The sequence below is a fragment of the Dunckerocampus dactyliophorus genome, chromosome 13, assembly GCF_027744805.1.
Source record: "Dunckerocampus dactyliophorus isolate RoL2022-P2 chromosome 13, RoL_Ddac_1.1, whole genome shotgun sequence".
NCBI lineage: Eukaryota > Metazoa > Chordata > Actinopteri > Syngnathiformes > Syngnathidae > Dunckerocampus > Dunckerocampus dactyliophorus.
In genome coordinates, this window is record NC_072831.1 from 932849 (window position 1) to 956916 (window position 24068).

The 24068-nt window shown below is 43.1% G+C and overlaps 1 protein-coding gene across 3 annotated transcripts; it reads right to left on the bottom strand.

Moving 5' to 3' along the window:
• Nucleotides 1–3150: 3150 nt before the first annotated feature.
• On the bottom strand, nucleotides 3151–10825 carry LOC129192113 (tetratricopeptide repeat protein 9A). Of its 3 annotated transcripts, none has more exons than XM_054795695.1 (3): nucleotides 6252–6905; nucleotides 4269–4451; nucleotides 3151–3605 (listed from the first exon to the last, which is right to left on the bottom strand). In XM_054795695.1, exons 1-3 carry the CDS (start codon nucleotides 6724–6726, stop codon nucleotides 3523–3525), a joined length of 741 nt encoding a protein of 246 aa, XP_054651670.1. In that variant the 5' UTR covers nucleotides 6727–6905; the 3' UTR covers nucleotides 3151–3522. The 3 variants fall into 3 exon arrangements, with proteins under 3 accessions (XP_054651670.1, XP_054651669.1, XP_054651672.1); XM_054795697.1 differs by lacking the exons at nucleotides 3151–3605; nucleotides 4269–4451 and adding exons at nucleotides 7876–8286; nucleotides 10643–10825 and having other exon boundaries at nucleotides 4459–6905; XM_054795694.1 differs by lacking the exon at nucleotides 3151–3605 and having other exon boundaries at nucleotides 3612–4451.
• Nucleotides 10826–24068: the final 13243 nt, after the last annotated feature.

Sequence of the window (24068 nt, forward strand, 5' to 3'; positions counted from 1 at the left end):
CCCGCACATCATTGTCGTAGTTACACACACATATTCAGTGCCTTCATAGTTCCACAAGCACTTCCACCGTCCTCGCCTGCAAAAGCCCATGCCATCTTTCTACAGTGGCAAAGAAACATGATTACACAACCCGCCATGTCATATGAGAGTACCATTTGAGGAAAATGTACACAAACACAATACATTCAAAACATATTTTATTCTACACACGTGTCATTTATGTAGAGACAGGATTTGGTCATACGGTTTTTGTTATTCATGGACACAACAATCCAATGAATCCTACACAATGTGGTTCAGATACAGCTGCCTGTATTATACACCTGGCCAGCAGGTGGTTTCGTGTGCACATGAAGCTTCGAGAAATGAACCCTTTCTCGAACCAGTTGGCTCACGTGGTTCGATGCCTCATGAGGCTTCATCTCACCGTCACTAGTTTGAACAATCTCACGCTCTCGGCGGTCGACCTTGAAGCCCAGCGTTTGACTCTGTTGAAACACTGCAAGGGCATCGAGGCAGGTGTCCAGAAGTTGATGGCCAGCATCAATTCCTGTAGGGAAGAGACTGAAAGAGAAGAACCCTGCGGTAGTATGTCACAACCACTACCCACGCTGCGGCAGGAGACGAATCGATTCACAGAGGATCTCAAAACCTTAACAGCCCAACAAACAGTACAACCTGCTCTGCCACATTCCTGATAAAAATCCTCTTACTGAACAATCACGCCAAGAGATCAGCTGCTGCGACGACGGCTGGGAACCCCACTCTTCATATTGCTACTACATGTCTGACAAGAGAGCAAAACAGGCAGCCGCAAGTAAGGACTGTATGCGCAAGGGTGCCCAGCTCACTGAAGTCGATGACACAGCCGAGCAGACGTTCATCACACGTCTCGTTTATAAAGCTTTTCAACAAATAAAGATAAAAGAACCAAGTCTAATCGAGGCATCTTCCTCTGCTTCCATCGGCACTAAAGGAGAGTTGCGCTGGCAGGACGGACGAAAACTAACAGCGCTCACATCCTGGCAGCCTCTCGAACCAAATAATAACGGGGGCGATCAAGAGTGTGTGGTCATTATACCTCCGAAAACCATGGTGGATGAGGAGTTTGATGAATGGGACAGCACTCATTATAAAACCTGGGATGACCTGAAATGCGCTAACAAACGATACTATCTGATACCACCTCGCTTCAAAGCATCTCAAGATGGCTTGTTGGCACCCCCACACGACAACAGAAGATGCCAGCTGTTATATCTCTCCTCCTTCTTGCGCATGTCTTCAGATGCTCAGCTCTGCTGCAGCGAGCCATTCCAGCCTCTCGTCGCCCAGGTTGCCATTTGGTGGCTGGTGTTTGGGGCAGCTGGTCAAGACGTGGTCAACATTCACAGTGGAGAATGTGGCACCAGCTCCCCGGATTGGCTGTGACGTGGACACGCTTGTTGGTGTTTTTGGAATGAGTGTGGAAGCTAACTCAATTGGTGAGCATTTGTCCTCTTTGGTTTAAAGTGAAGCTTAATTACTGACAATTTTTCCTCGTCAGAGCTTTTTTAGAAAAAGGGAATATTTTGTGAAAATTTGTTTTGCCAACATGTTTGGTTCGTCCAGGGGTCTGCAACCTGTGGCTCCGGAGCCGCATGCGGCTCTTTTAACCTTCTGCTGTGGCTCCGGCTGGTTTATACTGTGTAGTCACTACGCCATCTCTTCTGATGCCATCATGAGCCTTTTAAAGTTGTCCGCCAAAGTGTTTTCTTGTGGGTCAGCTCGGTGGGAAACCATGACGCTGGTCGATTATTTCGCTTGTTAGCTTCCTTTGTCGCTAATGATCAATGGCAACTAAAGAGGCATGGAGAATGGTGGTGGAACTACAACAAACAATAAGAAATGTGACTAACTGCCAGGTGGCTCGTCACCGCTAACAAGACAGAAAAGGAGCAGGACAATCCGGTTGATTGAACTACGTCGTGGTCAAATAGGTTTTGTGGCTCCAAATGGGTTTTAATGTTGTGGAAACGGGCCAGAATGGCTCTTTGGATGCTAAAGGTTGCCAAGCCCCGGGTTAGTCGTTTCCTTTTGGTGAGTGAGGAGATATATAGTAGAAAAAAAGTAAGAAAATGTTAAGTTAATTGCATAATTTTGTGGCCAAGCCTTGCTGGGATGAAACTGCTTTAAAAAAGATTGTATTTTTTTTTTAATATTCTAACTCTGTTACTAAAAGTACATTTGTTCCCCTCATACTGCGAGTTTAAAGTACAACTTGACTATATTCTCGCAACACATTTTCCACCACCTAATTTTGCCCCCCCCAAAATGTTTTTTTCTTTCAAATTTCATTCATCTTTTCTTGTTTGTTTTTTCCAACTCTTTCAAGTTTCCTAATGTCAATGCTCTCGTAATTCTTGAAAAAACCAACAGCCTGACTTTATAGTTTGACTTTATCCTCGTAAGATTCAACTACAGTAAGGCCAAACGTTTGGACACACACCACACAACTGATGGTCCCGAGCCCATTCATAAGCAAGGAATTCCACTGGGCAACCCTGACAAGGCACACCTGTCACGTATAAAAAAAAAAGCTACTTTGAGGATTCTAAAATATAAGACAGATTTGGAGTTCTTTTTTTGTTGAGTACATATTTCCACACGTGTTCCTTCACAGCGTGGGTGCCTTCAGTGGGAATAGTCATGAAAGCGCATTGAATGAGAAGGTACGTCCAAGCTTTTGGTCTGGACTGCAATTTCCCCCCAAAGAACATTTTTGTTCTTTAGTAGTTCAACTTTTAGTTTTTGTCATGTTACCCAACTATTGCAATTTTTCTCTCATAATTATGACTTATTTCTAACTTTCTCTGCAAGCTAATTTGACAAAAGTTTGTCGTTTGGTTTCTCTTAAAAATAGCATCTTTTTGCTTGAATATTTCAAGTCTACGCTGCTCAAATGATTGTTATTTTTCCTGATAATATTACGGGTTTATTCTATTTATTCTTGGACACCCGTGCCTTATGTGCTGTCATTATGGATAGCATTATGATGGGATGTGTTATTTTGGGGGCATCAAGAGCGAGCTGTCGAATGACCCAGCCTTTGCCCAGGTGTACCTAATGTTGTGTCCGTGTTGAATGATTGAGTAGAAAGAATAAAAGCAGAGGTTGAGGTTGAGGTTGTTTATTCGCGTGTGCTGTCACACCAGGTGGAAAAATGTCATCAAGCCTAAACAATCAAGTGCTGCAGCACAACAAAACACTACAAATACTGTATGTACACGCTGTCATGGCAACGTTGTGCTTGGAGCGTCGTCACGTGAGAAAGCGCCTTTTGATTCCCAGCGAAAAGAGGCGCGTGCGGCCGTGCGTTGTGCGTCCTCTCTGTGACAACCATTTTGTGTTTTTCACGCACATGCGGTTAATCACGCGATGGGCCGCCTAGGAGGCCGTGCGAGACAAAAAAACAAACAAAAACCAAAACATCAAATTGCCGTGTGGGCGGCACACAGTGAGGGGGGCGGGACAGGAAGTGGGGTCTTATGTGGCGTCTTTCTTTTCCCTTTGAGCGCTGCGCCGAATCTTCATCTCTGTCAGCTGGATGTAGCGAACCACGTTGGTGTCTGCAAGCACAACATCAGCCATCACTTCCTGCTCCCACAGGATCATTATTAATTATTATTATTATTATTATTATTACTACATACCACAGTTGTCATAAAAGTTACGTACTATAATAAGAATTATGCTTGGTAGTAATCGTCATAAAAGTAACAACTCATGGGCAACTGCTTCCTATCATGAGCACAAATATGATGACTATTTCTATCTATGACTGTTATTACTACTTATTACAAGCAAAACTCAGATAATAAAGATGGATACATTACAGATTACAGTCGGTATTCTAATACAGAAAAGGAGAAAAGGGAGGAGCGTTCACGCCCCCACGCAAGAGACTAGGCAAGAAGGGGCGAGGTTCGAAAACTCACCTACACGCACTTATGGAATAATTATGATTACTACGATTATTCGTGATGTGTGGATCGAACATGCACAGTATTGGTATGGGACCGGTATCGCTGATGAATATTTCATGAGAATAGTTTGCTGTGTGAACAGATTGATGCATTTCATTGCCTTCTTTATTTTCCTTGCAAAAAGCACACTACAAGGGATGTGTGGAATCATAATCATAATAATAATAATCATAATATCGGGGACATGATGAGGTGGTAGAAGCATGTGGTTTGAGAGGACCTGGAGTAGGAATTGACACTGCATACCTGAAGGTTCCTGCTTGTGTGACTCCTTCAGGTAGAAGAGAGCCTTCTGGAAGTCTCCCAGGTGGTAGTAGGCCACGCCCGAGCGGTACAAGGCCTTGAAGTTCTTGCCCTCCTTGTGCAGAACCTTCAGGCAGTACTCCTTCACGCGCTCGTAGTTGACCAGCTCCATTTGGAGGAGGCAGGCTGTGTGTGTGTGTGTGTGTGGGAGGGAGGGGGGTGGGGGGGAAGGTACAGGTACAGGAAGTGAAAGGTCTTGTGGAGGAGCTTTTGTTGGATTGGGGAGTGTTGGGAGGACACTGCTGCATGACGTTTGAGTGTGGTGGTGCTGCCAAATCACAATGTCAAGTATTGGGGCACGCTGCACCTACAGCAGGGGTGGCAAGCTGTGGCACGTGGGCCACATTGGGCCTGTCAAGGTTATCCAGGCCACCTGCCATTTCCAAATTCTTTTAAACCTTGGAAACCGTACCTGGCAACATGACTTGCGGTGCCAATGTGGCAAGTCTAGAGGGCTCTAATCATGTTAAAAAGTGTATTTAGAAGGTGGTAAACAGGTTTTCTATGTCTTATTTTCTCTTATTATGTCTACTATATTGGGTAATAGGAGTGTAAAGGTGACTATAGGGGTGTTATTTCATGTCTAGAGGGCTCTAATGTTAAAAACTGTATTTAGAAGGTGGTAAACAGGTTTCTATGTCTTATTTTCTCTTATTATGTCTACTATATTGGGTAATAGGAGTGTAAAGGTGACTATGGGCGTGTTATTTCATGTCTAGAGGGCTCTAATCATGCTAAAAAGTGTATTTAGAAGGTGGTAAACAGGTTTTCTATGTCTTATTTTCTCTTATTATGTCTACTATATTGGCTAATAGGAGTGTAAAGGTGACTGTAGGGGTGTTATTTCATGTCTAGAGGGCTCTAATGTTAAAAACTGTATTTAGAAGGTGGTAAACAGGTTTTCTATGTCTTATTTTCTCTTATTATGTCTACTATATTGGGTAATAGGAGTGTAAAGGTGACTATAGGGGTGTTATTTCATGTCTAGAGGGCTCTAATGTTAAAAACTGTTTTTAGAAGGTGGTAAACAGGTTTTCTATGTCTTATTTTCTCTTATTATGTCTACTATATTGGGTAATAGGAGTGTAAAGGTGACTATAGGCGTGTTATTTCATGTCTAGAGGGCTCTAATCATGTTAAAAAGTGTATTTAGAAGGTGGTAAACAGGTTTTCTATGTCTTATTTTCTCTTATTATGTCTACTATATTGTGTAATAGGAGTGTAAAGGTGACTATAGGGGTGTTATTTCATGTCTAGAGGGCTCTAATGTTAAAAAGTGCATTTAGAAGGTGGTAAACAGGTTTTCTATGTCTTATTTTCTCTTATTATGTCTACTATATTGGGTAATAGGAGTGTAAAGGTGACTATAGGGGTGTTATTTCATGTCTAGAGGGCTCTAATCATGTTAAAAAAAAAACTTATTTAGAAGGTGGTAAACAGGTTTTCTCTACTCTCACAAGCCAAGTATTCCATTTGTAAAGAATGACAATATCATGACTTACCAGTGTTGGGTCAGGAACCAATGAAGCTCCATAACGGAGGGATTACTGTACATACAGTATTGGTAGTTTATGGAACACGTGCAGGAAGTTAGAATGTTTAGTTGGCCAAAGACTCACAAGGAGCATTGATGGTTTAAATCATGCATGTTAGCTTCAACTGACATTTCTGGTTGACAAAGAAACTATCTTTGTGATTGACAGATGCTCAGTCCAGGGGGTACCCCACGTGTCAGTGTAGTATCATGGGGCACGGTGTATGTAGCGTTGTGGTATGGTTGGATAAAGTGTGGTGTACGGATGGATGTACGGACAGATGTAGTGTGGTATGGATGGACGGACGTAGTGTTGTGGTATGGATGGATGTGGTACGGATGGACGTAGTGTGGTACGGTGTATGGATGTAGTGGTGTATGGAAGGACGTACCTGCTAAGCTGTTGTAACATTCCAGCTCGGCGTTCTCCATGGCTCCTTTCTGCTCCTCCGTCAGCGGGCTCGATTTGCTGATGGCGGCGAGGAGAGGAGATGGCGACTTGGATCCTCCTACGTCCGGGTCCCCCAGCACCCTGCACAGCCCCTTGATCTCCAGCAGAGCGCGGTGGTACTTGCCGATGGCCTCACGGTACTTCTTGTCCTTGTAGCACTGGGTGCCCTGGCACTTGAAGTCGAGCGCCCGCCTCACGACGTCGGCAGGCTCGTGGTGGGCCGGCTGCTTGAGCATGGTGCCTCCCTGGTGCCGTTGCTGCTGGACCTGCTGGTACCAGGCATCTCTGGCCCGGTTACCGCTGCCTCCGCTGGGGATCTGCGCGCCCTGCTGGAGCCTCGGGGGCGCGCCTCCGCTGCCTGCCTCCACCCGAGGACCGCCGTCGTGCGCGGCTTGGATCACGCTCGTCTTTGACATGGATCACCTCAAACCCGTCCGGACTCCTCCTTCCTTCTCACTGCATCGTCTGGGCCACGGTGGAGACGTTCCTCACGCACAAGCACCGCAGATGCTGCGTCCTCTTTTGGCGCAAAGATGATGCGCACTGTGCGGCTGTTCTGCGAGCCCATTGGTAGATAAATGAGTCCTCATCGTCCCTGGGGGGTGGGGTTCCATGATATGAGCGGAACACGCGGACGGAAATAAAACACCTTTGCACAACATCTTCTATACGGATTGTGTACAAAATAAGCAGATTTATTTTCATTCCATCCATCCATCCATCCATCCATCCATGCTATGTTTGCCTTTTCATGCATTTATTTATTAAACATGGTTTGTCATACAGTTTTATACACATACACGCCACCTTCTAAATACACTTTTTTTAAACATGATTAGAGCCCTCGAGACATGAAATACCACCCCTACAGTCACCTCTACACTCCTATTACCCAATATAGTAGACATAATAAGAGAAAATAAGACATAGAAAACCTGTTTACCACCTTCTAAATGCACTTTTTAACATTAGAGCCCTCTAGACATGAAATAACACCCCTATAGTCACCTTTACACTCCTATTACCCAATATAGTAGACATAATAAGAGAAAATAAGACTCATACTCATTTTTGGGCCTTTGCATTGAGTTGTGGACTCCTATAGAGTTGCTACACATGATAACCTGCACAGAAAGCTTTCTAGATGTATCCATGCAACCTTGTACTTTAAACCATATTAAGTACTTGATTTATTATTTTTGGTGTAAGGTGGTTATTTTTCCATTTGGCTTTATATATAGACTGGAGCAATCCTGTAATAGGGTGTTTGGATATCTGCACAATGTTATGCATTATGTTTTTACATGTATCATTATGACAAGGGTGGGCCAACAGTTAATTTACTTAACAGTTAACGCTTAGTAACTGTAACCCTACTTTTGGCCCACCCAGTATACGAGTATGACTCATTGATACCCTAACTGGAGGCTTCATGAATATCTGTATTGGCCAAGCAAAGTCATTATTCTTATTTAGTAGTTATTTCTTTTGTTCTTAGTAGTTAATGCTTGTCTCCAAGTAAAAGTGGTGACATGACATGACAGTCAATCAGCTTTGAAACTTACTTGATGGATGATGTGGTGGACCACGCCTCACACACTTACTAGATGTCCCATGAAGACGTCATCACGAGTCCATACAGCAACACCACTCAGTCCTCCTCTACTATTTCAAAATGTAGGTCTAATGTAATCTGTATACACATAGAATGTCTTTTAGAAATGTCCAGACTTCTCTAATCCTGTCCTGAATGCTTGTGAGTTAAGAAAGGAGGATTGAAGTCATTCTCTTGAGTGTGGGGAGCCATCGTGCTAGCCTGCCTCGGGGTCATAGCTCAGCATCTTGGTGGGTGAAGCATGTGGGCGACCCTGGGGGCATTGTGGGTGAAGTGTCTTGCCCAAGGATACAACAGCAGTGGAGGAAGCGAGATTCGAAAAGGGAAGCCTCCGGTTATTGGACGACCGCTCTACCTCCTGCTAATTAGAACATCAGATTATCTTCCTGAACCTTTGCAATGAAGGGAAATGAATGACAGCACATGATTATTTTACACTCTTCAAAAAAACAACTAATGATCCTCCAGACTACATACAGTACAGTACCTTTTATTATCATTTTCGAGTGATGTAACGTGTACTCGTTACGGCACGGGTTAACCTGCCGGTATGCTACAGTGAGCATACATTCCCTAACCCGCAGTCAGGCTTCAACGGGTGAACGGAAAAAAACTCAAAATACTAAAGACAAGAAAAATATCCCTTGCATCCGCTTTCAGCATTAAAGGGTTAACCCTGCAGTCCCTCAATGCCGGTTGGAAGATCTTCAATACGGACCTAGGAACCTTCGGCAAGCACTTGTTTCTAGTGGGACCCATTAGTGACGGAAATATTTCCTGCCAACCCAGGAGGATTGCGCTGTTTACGAAGTGATCGATACAAGGCTGGAAATGTTGACCTACTTTTGTATATCAGGTAAGTTGTGCGAAGATAAAAATACTCACCTGCGTACTGTGTGCTTGTTAGGGGTGTAACAATACGCGTGTCTGTATCGAACCGTTCAATACACTTGTGTATCGAACCGTGACCCCTGCATGGAACAATACGCAGTTTCATATTCATTTTATCAACTTCTGATGGCGCTCTGTGCTGAAAGATCGACTACTCTGGCTTAGGTTGCATTGTCAAGCACAGAGCCACTGAGCTCCGCCTCCCACATTCATACCATGCTGAAAATGTTGGCAATTTCAATAAAATTCTAATTTAAAAATGCAAGGTAATTTATTTTTTGTATCAAACCGTAACACAAACCAAACCGTGAATTTTGTGTACCGTTGCACCCCTCGTGCTTGTACAGCCGACATAATAAGGTGACCTTTGTGTGACCAGTATTTTTGAACTTACAGTATTACAATATCTTGGTTTGTAGCATATTAGGGCCATAAGCGGCTAACCAGCGCTATATAAAAAAGGCTTTTGGGACGGATTTTCTTTAGGAAATATTCGTATTTTGCCAAGTTATTTTCAGTAGTCTTTGTACAAATACCACGCTGGGATATTTAATGCAATTTCTGCTATTTACTTTTATGCAGATCAGAATGAAACCTTCAGTGTTTTACGGCAAGCGCGCGGGTGCACCTCACACCAGAGTTCCCCCAGAGGAGAGTGAAGTCCATAGGCTATGCATATGTAGTTAAGCTTTGGTCTAAAACCTTTTGGTTTTTACTTTGCATCGACTGCATTGCGCGGGCTATGCACCCCTGGTAGCAATGCCAAACCCACCGTGTGGGTTTACACAGGTTGGCGGGGCCTGTATGCAAGTCGCTGGATTACGCAGGACGGTACAGGACGGGCTAGCGCTAGTGGATTACGCCACTATCCAATTCTTTTTGCCAATTGTCTGGTGAGTAAACAAGATCACATTAACTAACAACCGTGATGTCAAAACATTCTTTCTAGTTAACATTTGCCAAGAAAAAAATAACTAACTTCGGTCCGTTTACATCTGTAATAATGTATGTCATCATTTCAATGGATAAATAGTTGATAAATGTACAGAGAGTGGTCAAAGCAGCACAGAAGATGACAGGCTGCTTTCCTTTCCCCGATGGACATGTACACCTCCCACAGCCACACTCCCATACTCCCACCCTGCTTCAGCTGATTGAGCAGTGGTCCTCAGGAAGGCACTATAGGGCCATCAGAACCAGGACCAGCACACTCATGAACCCTTTCTCCTACTTCACTCTAGCCACAAAATATCTAATACGACTGCAGTAGTGACTGAAATACTGTGCAATATCATATCACTACTCATACTCAACAACATATCACTTCATGATTTTGATCTTTCCTAAATTATGGCTTCATTTATTCCGTTGTAAATATGTGTATATTTTCTATATATTAGATATTCCCAGTGTATAATGCCATTAAAAGGCATTCTATTCTATTCTTAATAATAATAACAATAAAACTACTCCACGGCCACGTATGTTTGTTCCACCCTAGTCCATCACTAATACACATACATACACCATGGTTAGAGCTCATTTCAATTTTATTTGCAACTTCTGCAGCAGGAACTGTCCGTGCCAATTGGAAAGATCCACATTTCAACCCATTGTAATACTCTTAATAAGACGTAAGTCAAATTCACCACCGGTCTAACAATTTGAAAAAAAGCTTAGTGATGAAGCATAAATGGAGCTGCACAGCGGTGATCAATATTAGGCTAGTCCGGCCTCCAGGTCTCGTATTTCAACACGTATTGAAGTTTTAAACGTCACACTCAGCTATACCTGCCTGTCCTAAGGCGTAAAAAAGCTTTACTCACATGTGAAAGTTGCCCTTTCTTCTTCGTGTGGCGCCTCCATGTTGAAAAATCAGAGCCAGCCAGCTGTGGCAAGGGGGAAGTTCCCAGCCAGTCGTGATGTTACGAGATGTGCGGAGGCTTCGAAGCTTGTGTTGAGTAATGGAGGGGGCATTTCCGCGAAGCGCGTATCGAGGCTTGGTTCATTTAGGGGAGGAGCTGAAAATGATGACGTCTGAAGCCTCGCTGCCCGACTGTACCACGTGACTGCTTCGGGCAGTGGTTCAGGTTTTGGCACGAGGTTTGACAGCAATATAAACCCCTCAGGCTCCATTCAAAATGTGGGGTTTTGATGAGGAGTTGTAGTCATTTCAGCGTTTGGATAAAAGTTATAGAGTTTGGATACTAGAGTTTGGATAGCATAGTTTGGAGAGAGGATGGAGCCGGTGAGGAAGAGGAGGATTTCCCCTGTGTGAGTGTAAGGGATGCCAGCCTGTGAGACTGTACGTTGGTAAACCTCAGTCCCTCTGCCTTAGCAGCTACGCTGAACACGCGGGCGACAGCGCGGATATTTAGTCGTGTGGTCAACGCTCACGCCTCCCGTTACGAAGGTGCAGCGTCCGAGCCCTGGTGCGGGCGGGTTGACATGAGATTGTTTTGATTTATATAAACTGGCAATTAAATTTTTGTGCACGCCAGCGTCTTCTGTCCCCTTTGAAAGAGTGTTTTCAAAGACTGGAGAAGTAGTTAAAAAAAAAAGAAATCGTTTAAAACCAAAAACTGTTGAGAAAGTGTTATTTCTGAATAAAACGTACTCTGTCCCGCACATCATTGTCGTAGTTACACACACATATTCAGTGCCTTCATAGTTCCACAAGCACTTCCACCGTCCTCGCCTGCAAAAGCCCATGCCATCTTTCTACAGTGGCAAAGAAACATGATTACACAACCCGCCATGTCATATGAGAGTACCATTTGAGGAAAATGTACACAAACACAATACATTCAAAACATATTTTATTCTACACACGTGTCATTTATGTAGAGACAGGATTTGGTCATACGGTTTTTGTTATTCATGGACACAACAATCCAATGAATCCTACACAATGTGGTTCAGATACAGCTGCCTGTATTATACACCTGGCCAGCAGGTGGTTTCGTGTGCACATGAAGCTTCGAGAAATGAACCCTTTCTCGAACCAGTTGGCTCACGTGGTTCGATGCCTCATGAGGCTTCATCTCACCGTCACTACCAGCCAGTATTCCACACGCACCAATACAAAGGCTTGTAAAGGCGTTCAGAGGATGTCCCGCCCACAACAGTGAACATTGGTGTCACTGCGCAATACGTAATCGGAACGCAATCGGTGCCGCGCATGCGCGACCGCTATGTCACTTCTTCTTTTAGCAAATTTTTACAGAGCTTCTGCTACAGCACGTGCTGCGGTAGTTATTTTTTTTTAAATGGATGAGCATAAATGGTCAGTAACCATGCTTCATATATGTCATATATTGGGGAGGTTATTTTACACGTGACTCTTTTTAAAATACTTTGTTAGCTATGCTATCGTCTTATGACATCCACCAGGACTGAGCTACTAAAAATGCACATAGTGCAGGCGTAAACTCATATCCGGTTACTTATAACATGCATAAATAAATACAATATTTAGGATAATATTGTTTTATTAACTTGTTAGCTAAGTGAGTAAATATATACAAGTAGATTTTATAATAACTGTTGTTGTGCATTGATGTTTGTGTGCATTGAATTATTAACTGAGTGCCTTAATATAAGTACAGTATAAATATATCTGTTTTATGATTAACTGAGTGATTGATTACAAGTAGTTGATAGAAACAGGGCTTTATTAAACAATTAGCTGAGTAGATGGACAACAGTTTAAGTGTGTCAAAGGTTAAACAGAAATAGTGAGTGCTCACACATAGGGAAGGCCAGCCAAGACCAGCAGCTAGATATGCCAACATAAACAAGTCAGTAAGCCTTGAGACAGACTGGAAGTATGTGATTTTTGGGCTAGAAAAGTGTCAGCAACTCACCAAAGGTTCCGACTATCACCTGCCGGCATCACACAACTTCGTCAAAGAATCCGGGAGAAATTTATCTTTGGAGAGACTGGAGCCAATGGTCTGAGGAAAACAGTTACCACCAATCGGGACCTGTCTGTCTTCCTTCGGAGAGAAGGCGGGAGGCGTCCATGGGAAGAGAAACAGTCCGGAGCTTCATAATTGCAAAATTATTCTGTCTGACTTATTTTTCAATCAATCCATCCATTTTCTGTGCCGCTTATCCTATCTAGTGTCGCGGTGGTATGCTGGTGGTATGCTCCCAGCTGACTTCGGGTGAGAGGCGGGGTACACCCTGGACTGGTTGCCAGACATTCGCAGTTATTTTTCAATACATTTAGTAAATCTAACACAGTAAATCAGTGTGTTAGTCTAGACTGAGCACGTGTCATGATGATCTTTCTGGCTTGCTTGTTTTCATCCTTTTGTTTTTTTTATAAGATCAAGCGTGCCGACCCATCATCATCTCCGCTGGTGACAGTCCAGCAGTTGACTGTGGAGCCATTGGTGGATAATGTGGATAATGGCTCTCACTGTGGTTTGCTGGAGTCCCAAAGCTTTAGAAATGGCTTTGAAACATTTTCCACACTGTATACACCGTATGTATGTGTGTGTAGTTTTGTGCAGTACCTGCAGGAAGTGATGCGTCCATTTGGACTTTCTGTGAGAGCGGAGGCTGTGGACTGACTGTGCGATGTGAATATGGAGACAATTATGAGGAGAAGCAGCATAGAAAATGGATGGCTGGATGGTAAGACCAAAGCGGGGGCACGACATTGTTTTTGTTGCAGTAAAATAAAGACCGATAGATGGCGCCATAGAAAAAGGAATGGCATTTCTCTCGCTTTGACACCCTCCCACGACTTTGTTGTGGCTATGAAAATAAGAAGCATATTAATTTTATTTTATAGGTTTTTTTCAGTGACTCGGTAAGTCAAAACTGTGGATGTCATTTTCATCTAATGAAAGAAATACAGTCAGTGTAAAAAGTCAAGAAATGATGAAAACAACGTGTGATTATCAAGCCTGCTAATGTAATAAAGCGCAACAACGTTATAAAGTTTATTAGTCGAAGATGTACACACCACTGACATTTTTACCCACCTGGAAAAGCAAATTTATTGGTGTAAATCATCTTTTCATGGAATAAAGTTAAGAAAACAAGATATTTCACGGGGGAGTAATGTTTGACACGTATTTAGTCCCAAGTGATGCATCGTGAACATTGATATTTCTAATGATAAACGTGTGCGTGTGGACGGTCTCGTCCTGAATGCAACGTGTGATCTCAATGACTGACATGTCATTAGGAGGCTTACAGCCAATAAAAAGCAGACCCCGCCTTCACATTACAAGAAGTGGCGGGAAGATGCATAAAGCGTCATTGTTTGCGACAGGAATCATTTCACTGTAACACCAAACAATCAAATTCAAATTCTTTATTTTTAAAAAGGGACAGTGTACATTAATCAACATTTCATCAGAAAGTAAATGTACCCGAGTTAGCTGAAAGGCTAATTTTCATCGGCAGTCCCTTTGCCAGATGGTAATAGACCCAACAAAACAAAACAACAAAAAAGACACCATACACAACAGACATAGACAGAAAAACAGTCAGCATTACATTTCCCCACAGTACAAATTATATAATAAAATTAATAAAACCAAAATGAAAAATTATAATACAAACACTGCCAAGCCAGCCATATTGGCTACCTTACCATTTACATTTAATTTGTTCACTACCTGACGCAGGTAAAATAATGGTAGTACCAGTGATACTGCTAGTGCACACATCTTTGCCATTCAACAAGCCAGTTCTTAGCATTGAGTTTAAAAGAGTGATATGATGAAGATTCTCTGACTGATTGTGGTACTGTATTCCATTGATGGGATGCTCTAAATGAGAATACAGCCTGGCTAAATGTAGTTTTCCTGATTGGGATTGTGCAATCTTTTTTAGTGGCACCTCTGGTGGCCCTGGTAGCGGAGGACCGAAATGTTATGAAAGCGGATAGTGGAGGAGGAGCCAAACCGTGCAAGATCTTATATACCAAGCAGATGTTTTTGTATTTGATGAGATTTTCCCAGCTCAGCAATTTATACTTCTTCAAAATATGGCAATGGTGGTATCTGAAAGGTTTTTTATCCAGTGTTTTAAGTGCTTGTTTATATCATAATTGGAGTAGTTTCATTACAGTGGAGTGTGCATTAGACCAACTTATCAGACAGCATGTGATGTGAGAGATAATCATAGAGAAGAAGTATATCTTGGCTGCTTCAATTGATAGAGTTTCTGATAAAGCTAAAATTTGACATTCTAAACTTTACCTTATTGCAGACTTTCTTGATGTGATTTTTGAAGCTGAGATTCGAGTCAATGTGTAGTCCTAGATATTAAATTCTGTAACAACCTGTAGCCTCTCACCAGAGACAGAAATGACATACAGACAGTTTTAGTAACATTTAACTGCAAACAACATTGATTTAGCCAGGATGTCATTCTCACCATTGCATCAGTTAGCTTAGTCTCAACCTCCCCTGCCGTCTTCCCATGACCTAGGATTACTGTGTCATCAGCGTACATTAAGATGTCACATGATTCACACACAAAAGGGAGATCATTAACGTACATGCTGAATAGAAGTGGGCCTAGTACTGAGCCTTGCGGGACACCAGTTGATAACCCTAAGACATTGGAATTATGGTTATGATTTTTAACCAGCTGAAAGCGAGATGAGAGGTATGACAGTAACAAGTTAAGAGAGATGAAATTCAGGAGTTTCTTTAATAATATAGAGTGATTAACAGTATCAAATGCTTTCCGCAGGTCTAGGAAGGCAGCACCCACTGCCCCCCCTCCCCGGTCCATGGATGACTTGATTTTTTCAACAAAGTAGCAAGTGGCAGTTTCTGTAGAGTGGTTCGCTCTGAACCCAAATTGCTTTGGATGCAGTGTGAAAGTGCTATTGTTGAGGTGGTCAATGGTTTGTTTGGCAACCAGTTTTTCTAAAACTTTTGAGACAGTGGGTAATATGCTGATAGGCCGGTAGTTTGAAGTGAGGAAAGGATCCCCTCCTTTAAAAACTGGAACAACGGCAGCAAGTTTCCACGCTTCTGGAAATATCCCCTGACTTGGTGAAGCGTTAATAATGTGTGTTAATGGACCAGCTATGGACTCACTAACTTCTTTCAGTATGAATGTGTCCATCCCAGACACATCCTTTGCTCTGGATGTCTTGAGAGATGTTATCACTTTTGTGACTTCAGTTCTTGACACAGGTTTAAAAACAAACTGTGGCTCATTTCTGTTTGCTATGACAGTACTACTTGTAGTAGTACACTCATTATATTGAACTGGGAAACTCCGAGCTATGTCCGCAACCGACTCGACAAAGTAATGATTGAATGTCTCAGCCACATCGGTTGGGTTTTGTAGGATGGTACCATTAACTTTTAATTCAATTTCTTTCGTAAAAGTATGATTTTGACCAGTTAGTTTATTTATTTGAGTCCAGATGCTTTTCAAGTTGCCGTGGCAGTTTTCAATAATAGAAATAAAGAAATCTGCTTTAGCTTTTCTCATTTGTCTAATCACTCTGTTCCTCAGTATAGTAAATATCTGCCTGTCATGGCTCAGTTTAGTTTTTATGGCTGCTTTTAAAGCGTTATCTCTGTCCTTCATGAGTTTGATGACATTGTCAGTCAGCCATGGGAGAGACTGCTTCTGGCTTTTGCGTTTAGTTCTGACTGTGAATTCCTTGATTTTGCTTTGTATGTTCTTTATAAAATTCTGACTAATTATTTCCACATCATTGTCTGAAAGTAGATTGTCCCAGTTCAGGTTTGTTATGGCTGTTTTGAAAGCTTCCTGTTTATTTCTTGGGATACCAATGAAGTCTTTACTGCCAGAAAGTGTAACATTTTGCCTATTACTTAATTTCCTAGATATAAGTACCAAATTATGATCCGACAGCCCAGTTATCATATTATATGATTTTGTAATTCTTTCGGGCCTGTTGGTAAAAATCAGATCAATTTGAGTACTGGTAGAGGTTGTAATCCGTGTAGGACCCTTTACTACTTGGACCAAGTTAAAACTATCAGTTATCTGCTTCAGCTTTTTTCTTGAATTTTTATCTTCCCAGTTTAAGTTTAGATCACCCATTATAATGACCTCCTTTTTAAAATCACACTGGCGTAATATTTCCTTAAACTTATCGAAGAAGTTAATGTTAGAGGACGGTGGCCGATACACGACTATGAGAGTGAAAGACATCTGAGGTGCAAGAATCATGTTAAGGCCGATACATTCCAGATCATTCAGACTCTGCCATTCAATCTCACTGCACTGAATGGTGTCTCTCACATAGACCAAAACCCCACCACCTTTCACCTCAGCTCTATCCCTCCTAAATCCCACATAACCTGGAATTTTAACAGCAGCAGAGGGAGAATTTTTCTTAAGCCATGTTTCTGACAAACAAATTAAATCTAGAGTTGACTCTGTAAAAAGGTGATTGATCTGCTCACTTTTTGACTTAAGCTGCATATATTAAGGTCACCACCCAATATACCCTTTGGTTTTGCTTTTGAGTCCCAGATTAATCTAGAGTTGTTAACCGTCTGAAAGACTTTCCATGTCCGACTCATGTGGATTGCCCTGTTAATTACCCCACATTTATTTTTATTGTGTGAGTGTGTGTCCATACTGTTCAACCTGTTCAGCGGTGGCCTGGATGCTACTGTTGTTGTTAGCCTCCCTGGTGTTCTTAGCCCACTCCGGAGCCTCGGCGCACCCCCACTGCAAGAAGACAGCAGCGACTGTTCATCGGTGGTCTGTATGCTGCTGTTGTTGTTGATCGGTTGTGGCCCAGCTGTCGGTGGTTGAAGCCTGGCTAGCAGTGGTTGGAGCCCGATTAGCTGTGGTTGAGGTCCAGCTAGCGATGGTTGAGGCCCAGCTGGCTGTGGTTGAGGCCCGGCTAGCAATGGTTGAGCTCCAGCTGGCTGTGGTTGAAGCCCGGCTAGCGATGGTTGAGCCCCAGCTGGTTGTGGTTGAGGCCCGGCTAGCGATGGTTGAGCCCCAGCTGGCTGTGGTTGAAGCCCGGCTAGCGATGGTTGAGCCCCAGCTGGCTGTGGTTGGAGCCCGGCTAGCGATGGTTGAGCCCCAGCTGGTTGTGGTTGAGGCCCGGCTAGCGATGGTTGAGCCCCAGCTGGCTGTGGTTTAGGCCCGTCTAGCGGTGGTTGAGGCCCAGCTAGCTGTGGTTGAAACCCGGCTAGCAAGGGTTGAGGCCCAGCTAGCTGTGGTTGAAGCCCGGCTAGCGATGGTTGAGCCCCAGCTGGCTGTGGTTGGAGCCCGGCTAGCGATGGTTGAGCCCCAGCTGGTTGTGGTTGAGGCCCGGCTAGCGATGGTTGAGCCCCAGCTGGCTGTGGTTTAGGCCCGTCTAGCGGTGGTTGAGGCCCAGCTAGCTGTGGTTGAAACCCGGCTAGCAAGGGTTGAGGCCCAGCTAGCTGTGGTTGAAACCCGGCTAGCAAGGGTTGAGGCCCAGCTGGCTGTGGTTGAGGCCCGGCTAGCGATGGTTGAGCCCCAGCTGGTTGTGGTTGAGGCCCGGCTAGCGATGGTTGAGCCCCAGCTGGCTGTGGTTGAAGCCCGGCTAGCGATGGTTGAGCCCCAGCTGGTTGTGGTTGAGGCCCGGCTAGCGATGGTTGAGCCCCAGCTGGCTGTGGTTTAGGCCCGTCTAGCGGTGGTTGAGGCCCAGCTAGCTGTGGTTGAAACCCGGCTAGCAAGGGTTGAGGCCCAGCTAGCTGTGGTTGAAACCCGGCTAGCAAGGGTTGAGGCCCAGCTGGCTGTGGTTGAAACCCGGCTAGCAAGGGTTGAGGCCCAGCTGGCTGTGGCTGAAGCCTGGCTTGCGATGGTTGAGGCACAGCAGACAGTGGCTTAAGCCCGGCTAGCAATGGTTGAAGCCCAGCTGGCTGTGGCTGGAGCCCGGCTACCCATGCTTGGGGCCCTGTTAGTGTTAGATGGTGAGGCCCAGGTAGCAACAAAAGCAGCCTGGGTAGCAGTGGAAGTAACCCAGGCTCCAGTGATTGGTGTCCAGGAAGGAGTTGGAATAGCTCCATTAACAGTGGATGTAGCCTAGCATCCTGATGGTTTATGTTCTGCTGCAATGGTCCTGGATTTGTTTCAACATCACCAGCAAGAAGCAGGATGACCAGAAGGTGTGCAACTCCCGAAAGTGGTTTAGAAGACTGAGACAGTTCATGTTTACCAGGGAGCGGCCTAGCATGGCCCTCATCCAGTATTCTTGTGAAGAGGAGATGTTGGCTCACCTTTACTGGATACATGACTTGGTCATCCTTTTTTCGTGGAAATGTTAGGCACAGCAACAAATAGAGAGCTTTAAAAACAAATAACAAATAAGATGATGGCAAAAGCCATCGTCCTTTAGGGCTTTTCAAGCGCTTTTGTGGCAAACACACAGGACCTGCCAACCTATGTGACTGCTCCACGGCGGCCATCTTGCCAAGATCAAGATCAACGAACATTACTGCATATGAAACGAACTTATGAAGAGAAAACTCAAGACAAGATTCATCATCGAAAAAAGGCTTGTTTTTGTGCTGGTTTGTCTTCATGTCCAGTGAGTTTTAGTGCCAGAGGAGTAATACTTGCACCCTTCACGGTGGCTAACGTTAGCTTCAAGCTAGGTGAAGTTTATGGTAAATGAAAGCTTGTGCTTTTATGGAATTATTAATGACATTAGCTCGTCTCTGGGTCTTGCATTGTTTTGGACATTTGTCCATTTAAATGGTCATGGCTTGAATTTTGCAAGAAGCGTTTTTGCAGATGTTGGTTGGCAGTGGTACAATTCCTCCCTTGTTTATCGCGTTTCCAGACAGGAACGTGAAAGGGTATTTCCGCCAAGGAGGATTCATTATTAGTAAATTTAATATTTTGGTAGTTGGAGCAAAGAAAGCCTGGTTACGACCTTCTAAATACACCTTTTCACACTACTAGAGCCCTATACACAGGAAACAACCCCCCTATAGTCACTGTGACGCTCCTGTTAACCAATATATTAGACATAATAAAAGAAAATAAGACATAGAAAGCCCGTTTACCACCTTCTAAATACACTTTTTAACTCCTCTAGACATGAAATAACACCCCTATAGTCACCCTTGCACTCTTATTACACAATGTAGTAGACACCATCAGAGAAAATAAGACATAGAAACCCTGTTTCCCACCTTCTAAATATGATTTTTAACATTATCAGAGAGAAAATAAGACATAAGCCAGTGTTTTATTGTGATTGTTGTGCTTGTTGTGAGATCATTCAAAGCTGCCTGCTGTTCCGCCCGCATGACTTTTTGACTAATAATAGGGCGTATTCCACCAGGAAACATGATGTATGCCGTATATGATGTATGATGTATGCATATATTTTGGAAAAAGAGTAATAAAGTGAAGCTGCAGAATGTGAAGCCTACTTTATTGTGGACTAAATGTTTTTATATCTGCCATCTCTTCTGGTAGTTCATTGTGTGTTTTTGTCTATGCCTAGTGAACGAGTACAAGAACTGTTGGCCACTGGATGCGTCTGGCAACATCCAAGCGGCATCGGGCCCTCTCGTCAACCCGGGAAGTACGCGGCACAGTTGCCCCCGTCCATTCGTCTTGAGGGTGAACGGACGCCAGTCATGTCTTTGCGTTCTTCAGGTGACTTGCTGTAATATAAAGCCGGGGGTGTCGTCGCCCTGGCCAACATTGAGAAGATACAATGGCACCACAACTACCTGCTGATGCTCAAAGTGGGCGCTTGCAGGTCTTCACCCGTCCTGATTTAATGTCGCACACGGCTCCCTTCTTCATGGCGTCTTTGATGTACCAGCAGGGCCGCGGCATCCTCGTCCAGGACTGGGTTTCACCAGAAGCATATCACCAAAGCCGGCCAGAGCAGAGAGGTAAACATAATGTACCTTCAGTTGTTCTTACTATTGTTGTCTCATCACACAATAATTATGTGGGGAATAATGATGGCAGTTTGGCCTATTTTACGGAAAACGCTTATGATGACTTGGCTTCCAAATGGTTCCTCCAGACCTGGAGACCTCCAGCTTTGCCACTTTGATATTTGTAAAGCAACACATGTAGGTATGCCAAGAAGTTATATATGTTTCAAGACCAAAACTGCATCTCAGCTTTGTCATACAGGTGGAAAAAGCATATTACTAATATCAACTTCACTCTGTGCACCTTCTTTCACCATTTTTGCTGTTGTTTTTTTAATAATAAAAACTTTTTGTATTATTTCCTTATTATTTATTTATTTATAACATCAATAGACTGTAACGGAATGGAAATGATAACAAGAGTTATTAATGAGATGGCAGAACTGCTGACGTACATTAGTAATTTAGCATTCCAGACTGGCCAATTCCCTAACTCAATGAAAACAGCTAAAGTAGTTCCAATCTAGTTCCAAACTAGCGACCAGTCTCCTTATGACCCCAATTTTCAAAAACCATTGAAAAGCTATTCAACAACAGGTTGGACAAATGTATTAATAAGAATGAATTACTAGCGGACAGCCAATACGCATGAGGAACTAACATTTCAACTTCCATGGCACTAATGGAAGTCACTGAGGGAATGACCAATGCTGTACACCACAGAAAGCTTGCAGCTGCAGTATTTATGGATTTGACAAAAGCCTTTGATACAATTCACCCCAACATCCTAATCACAAAACTAGAAAGATCTGGAATCAGAGGATTAGCTTTGAACTGGGTTACTTAGCAGACAGGAGAAGCCAGGAGGAAGTACATCTGCGAGCTTGAAGGTATCGTGCGGCGTACCTCAAGGGTCAATACTGGGACAAAAACGGTTTAATCTATTTTTAAACGACCTCTGTAAAGGTGCGAAGGACTTGAACTTGGTATTATTTGCAGACGATACAAGCATTCTGCTGTGGAGGTAACACTCAGGAACTCATGGAAAACATCACAGAGGAATGAACTATACTAAAAAGATAATACTAGAATATCTGTAAAACCTAAGTACAACTAAAATGATGCTATTTGGTAAGAACAGCATCAAAAATGATCCAAATGCAAATGGAAGGCACAGACATTGACAGAATGAACGAAAATACATTTCTCGGGGTGACAATAGATAATAATATGAACTGGAAATCTCACATGAAAAATAAAGTGGCTAGAAATACCTCAATACTGAATAAAGCAAAATTACTCCTAGACCAAAAATCACTCCATACGCTCTACTGCTCTCTGGTATTAGCATAACTAACTTATTGTGTGGAGAACAACTATAAGAGTACACTACACTCATTAACTATGCATAAAGAAAATCACAATGATTCAAATTGGCTGATCTGGTAAACTATCAAACTATAACATCTTACCCAAAAACGTAAAACAATTCTTCTCAAGAAAAGAGGAGAAATATGATCTTAGGGACAAAAGAAAGCTAAAACACTTCTATGCACGGACGACACTAAAAACCTTCAGCATTTCTGTGTGTGGAATCAAGTTGTGGAAGGGAATAAGGAAGGAACTCAAACGATGCACTAAAGTGAGCGATTTCAAGAAACAGTACAAGCAGTTGATGTTTCTCAAGTAGAAGGAAGAAGACACGTGAACCACTGTGCACGTACAATGCTATGTCTAACCAGTCTTGCACTGACTACAAAATCTTCATTTTCGGTGGGTTCCTTGTCTGTACTCACTCACCGTCAAACTGAGTCTCTGTCAACTATTTCATCAGCTATTATCAATTTCTTACCATGATAAGGTTGGTTGTACATTGAACCAATGTATTGCAGCTGATGTGAAACTGATGAGGGGTTGGATTAAATAAGCTTTGCTTCTTCCTACTCCTTCTTGGACATGCACAATTGGGAGTTGTGTGATGTGATGAGCTCCACTGTCATTGTGTGCATGTTCAACATGAATTCAACCATTACCATGAGCATAACAATATTTTTATTTTGTAAATATTTTCTTTTTCCAAAAAATTAGAAGAAATGTCACTTTTACATTTTTTTTATATTTTTCGTGAAAAAATATGCATTTAAAAGTTGAAGTATTGCTTTTTGAAACAATATTTTTATTATTTATTTTGTGATTTGTGTTATTCTTTATTTGTGACAATGTGATGTGACTTTATTCTCACAAAATGACATTTTTTTCATTTCTGCTATTTTTTGTTGTTTTTCAACTTTCTTCTTGTAAATTTTCTTCTGGTAATATTTTGACTTTATTTCCATAGTATTATAACTTTTTCCCCAACCTATTGTTCTAAAAATGTACAATTGTTCGTATTATTGACACCTGTACTTAGTCGGGGTGTCGCGAGATCTCGTGGCGATTAAAGCGTGAGGAGATTTGTGGTTTGGAGAAAAGCTGTACGATGAGAACAGGGCAGCCAGACGCCAATCAGATTGTGAACTATGGCAAGGATACTGCGAATGATAATACAGTGATATGGTAGTGGCAGTGTGCCGGGCATTATTGGAGGCCCCCATGAAGTGCTTTCCACACACTTTAAACCCTGCATTCCAACCTACCTTGATGTGGATGAACAGCTGTGCCATGTGTGAATATCCAAACAGAAGCTGAAGTCATTCTACAGTTGATCAGAGTTACTTAAGATTTGTCAGATCCAAACACATACTGCACCCTTAATCACTGAGCGCTTCTATTTATGCTCATTGTATCTGGCTGAGCGCCATCGATGACCGGGTCCGCTTCATCATAACACAGCTCATACGTAGAAGAGATCCGTGTTGACAGTTTAGTCACATGGTCACTATATTTTAGCAAGCAGCCGTGAGCGTTCAAAGTGAAAGTCAGAAAGTGCTTTTTGCTCGAATTATCTGCTGCGCGCACCACCGATTGCACATAAGTACCGCCGTGCAATGCAGGTCTGAAAGCCGCATAAACCCTTCCATCGTGCAGCCTCAACCCCTGTCGTGAGAGAGCCAGGCAGGCAGAGCTTCTTCCTTCGCCTGGCAGCACCTCGCCTTCCTGGTGAAACACGCACGGGTGTCCAAATTGTAGCACAGGGGCCGTCTGTGGAACGTGGCTCATTGCAGAAATAAAAGAAACAAAAGCTCGGCAAAAGTGGACAAATAAAGCAAAAGGGCAAAATGTAACCTGAAAAAGCACAAGAAACACATGATGAAAAACAGCTGGACAGCCCTGATGTAAACAGACAAAGTACACTACATGTGCTTTGTGGACTTGGAAAAGGCATTGGACCGTGTCCTGAGGGGGGTGCTACTACGTGCCATTGGGTGGAGTATCTCATGGTCTTGTTCACGAGTGAGGTCAA

Coding starts and splice junctions, on each gene's coding strand:
- LOC129192113 (XM_054795694.1), bottom strand. CDS start 6,726: ATGTCAAAGACGAGCGTGATCCAAGCCGCGCACGACGGCGGTCCTCGG. Junction 4,452..6,251: donor ATGTTACAACAGCTTAGCAG/GTACGTCCTTCC, acceptor ACACACACACAG/CCTGCCTCCTCCAAATGGAG.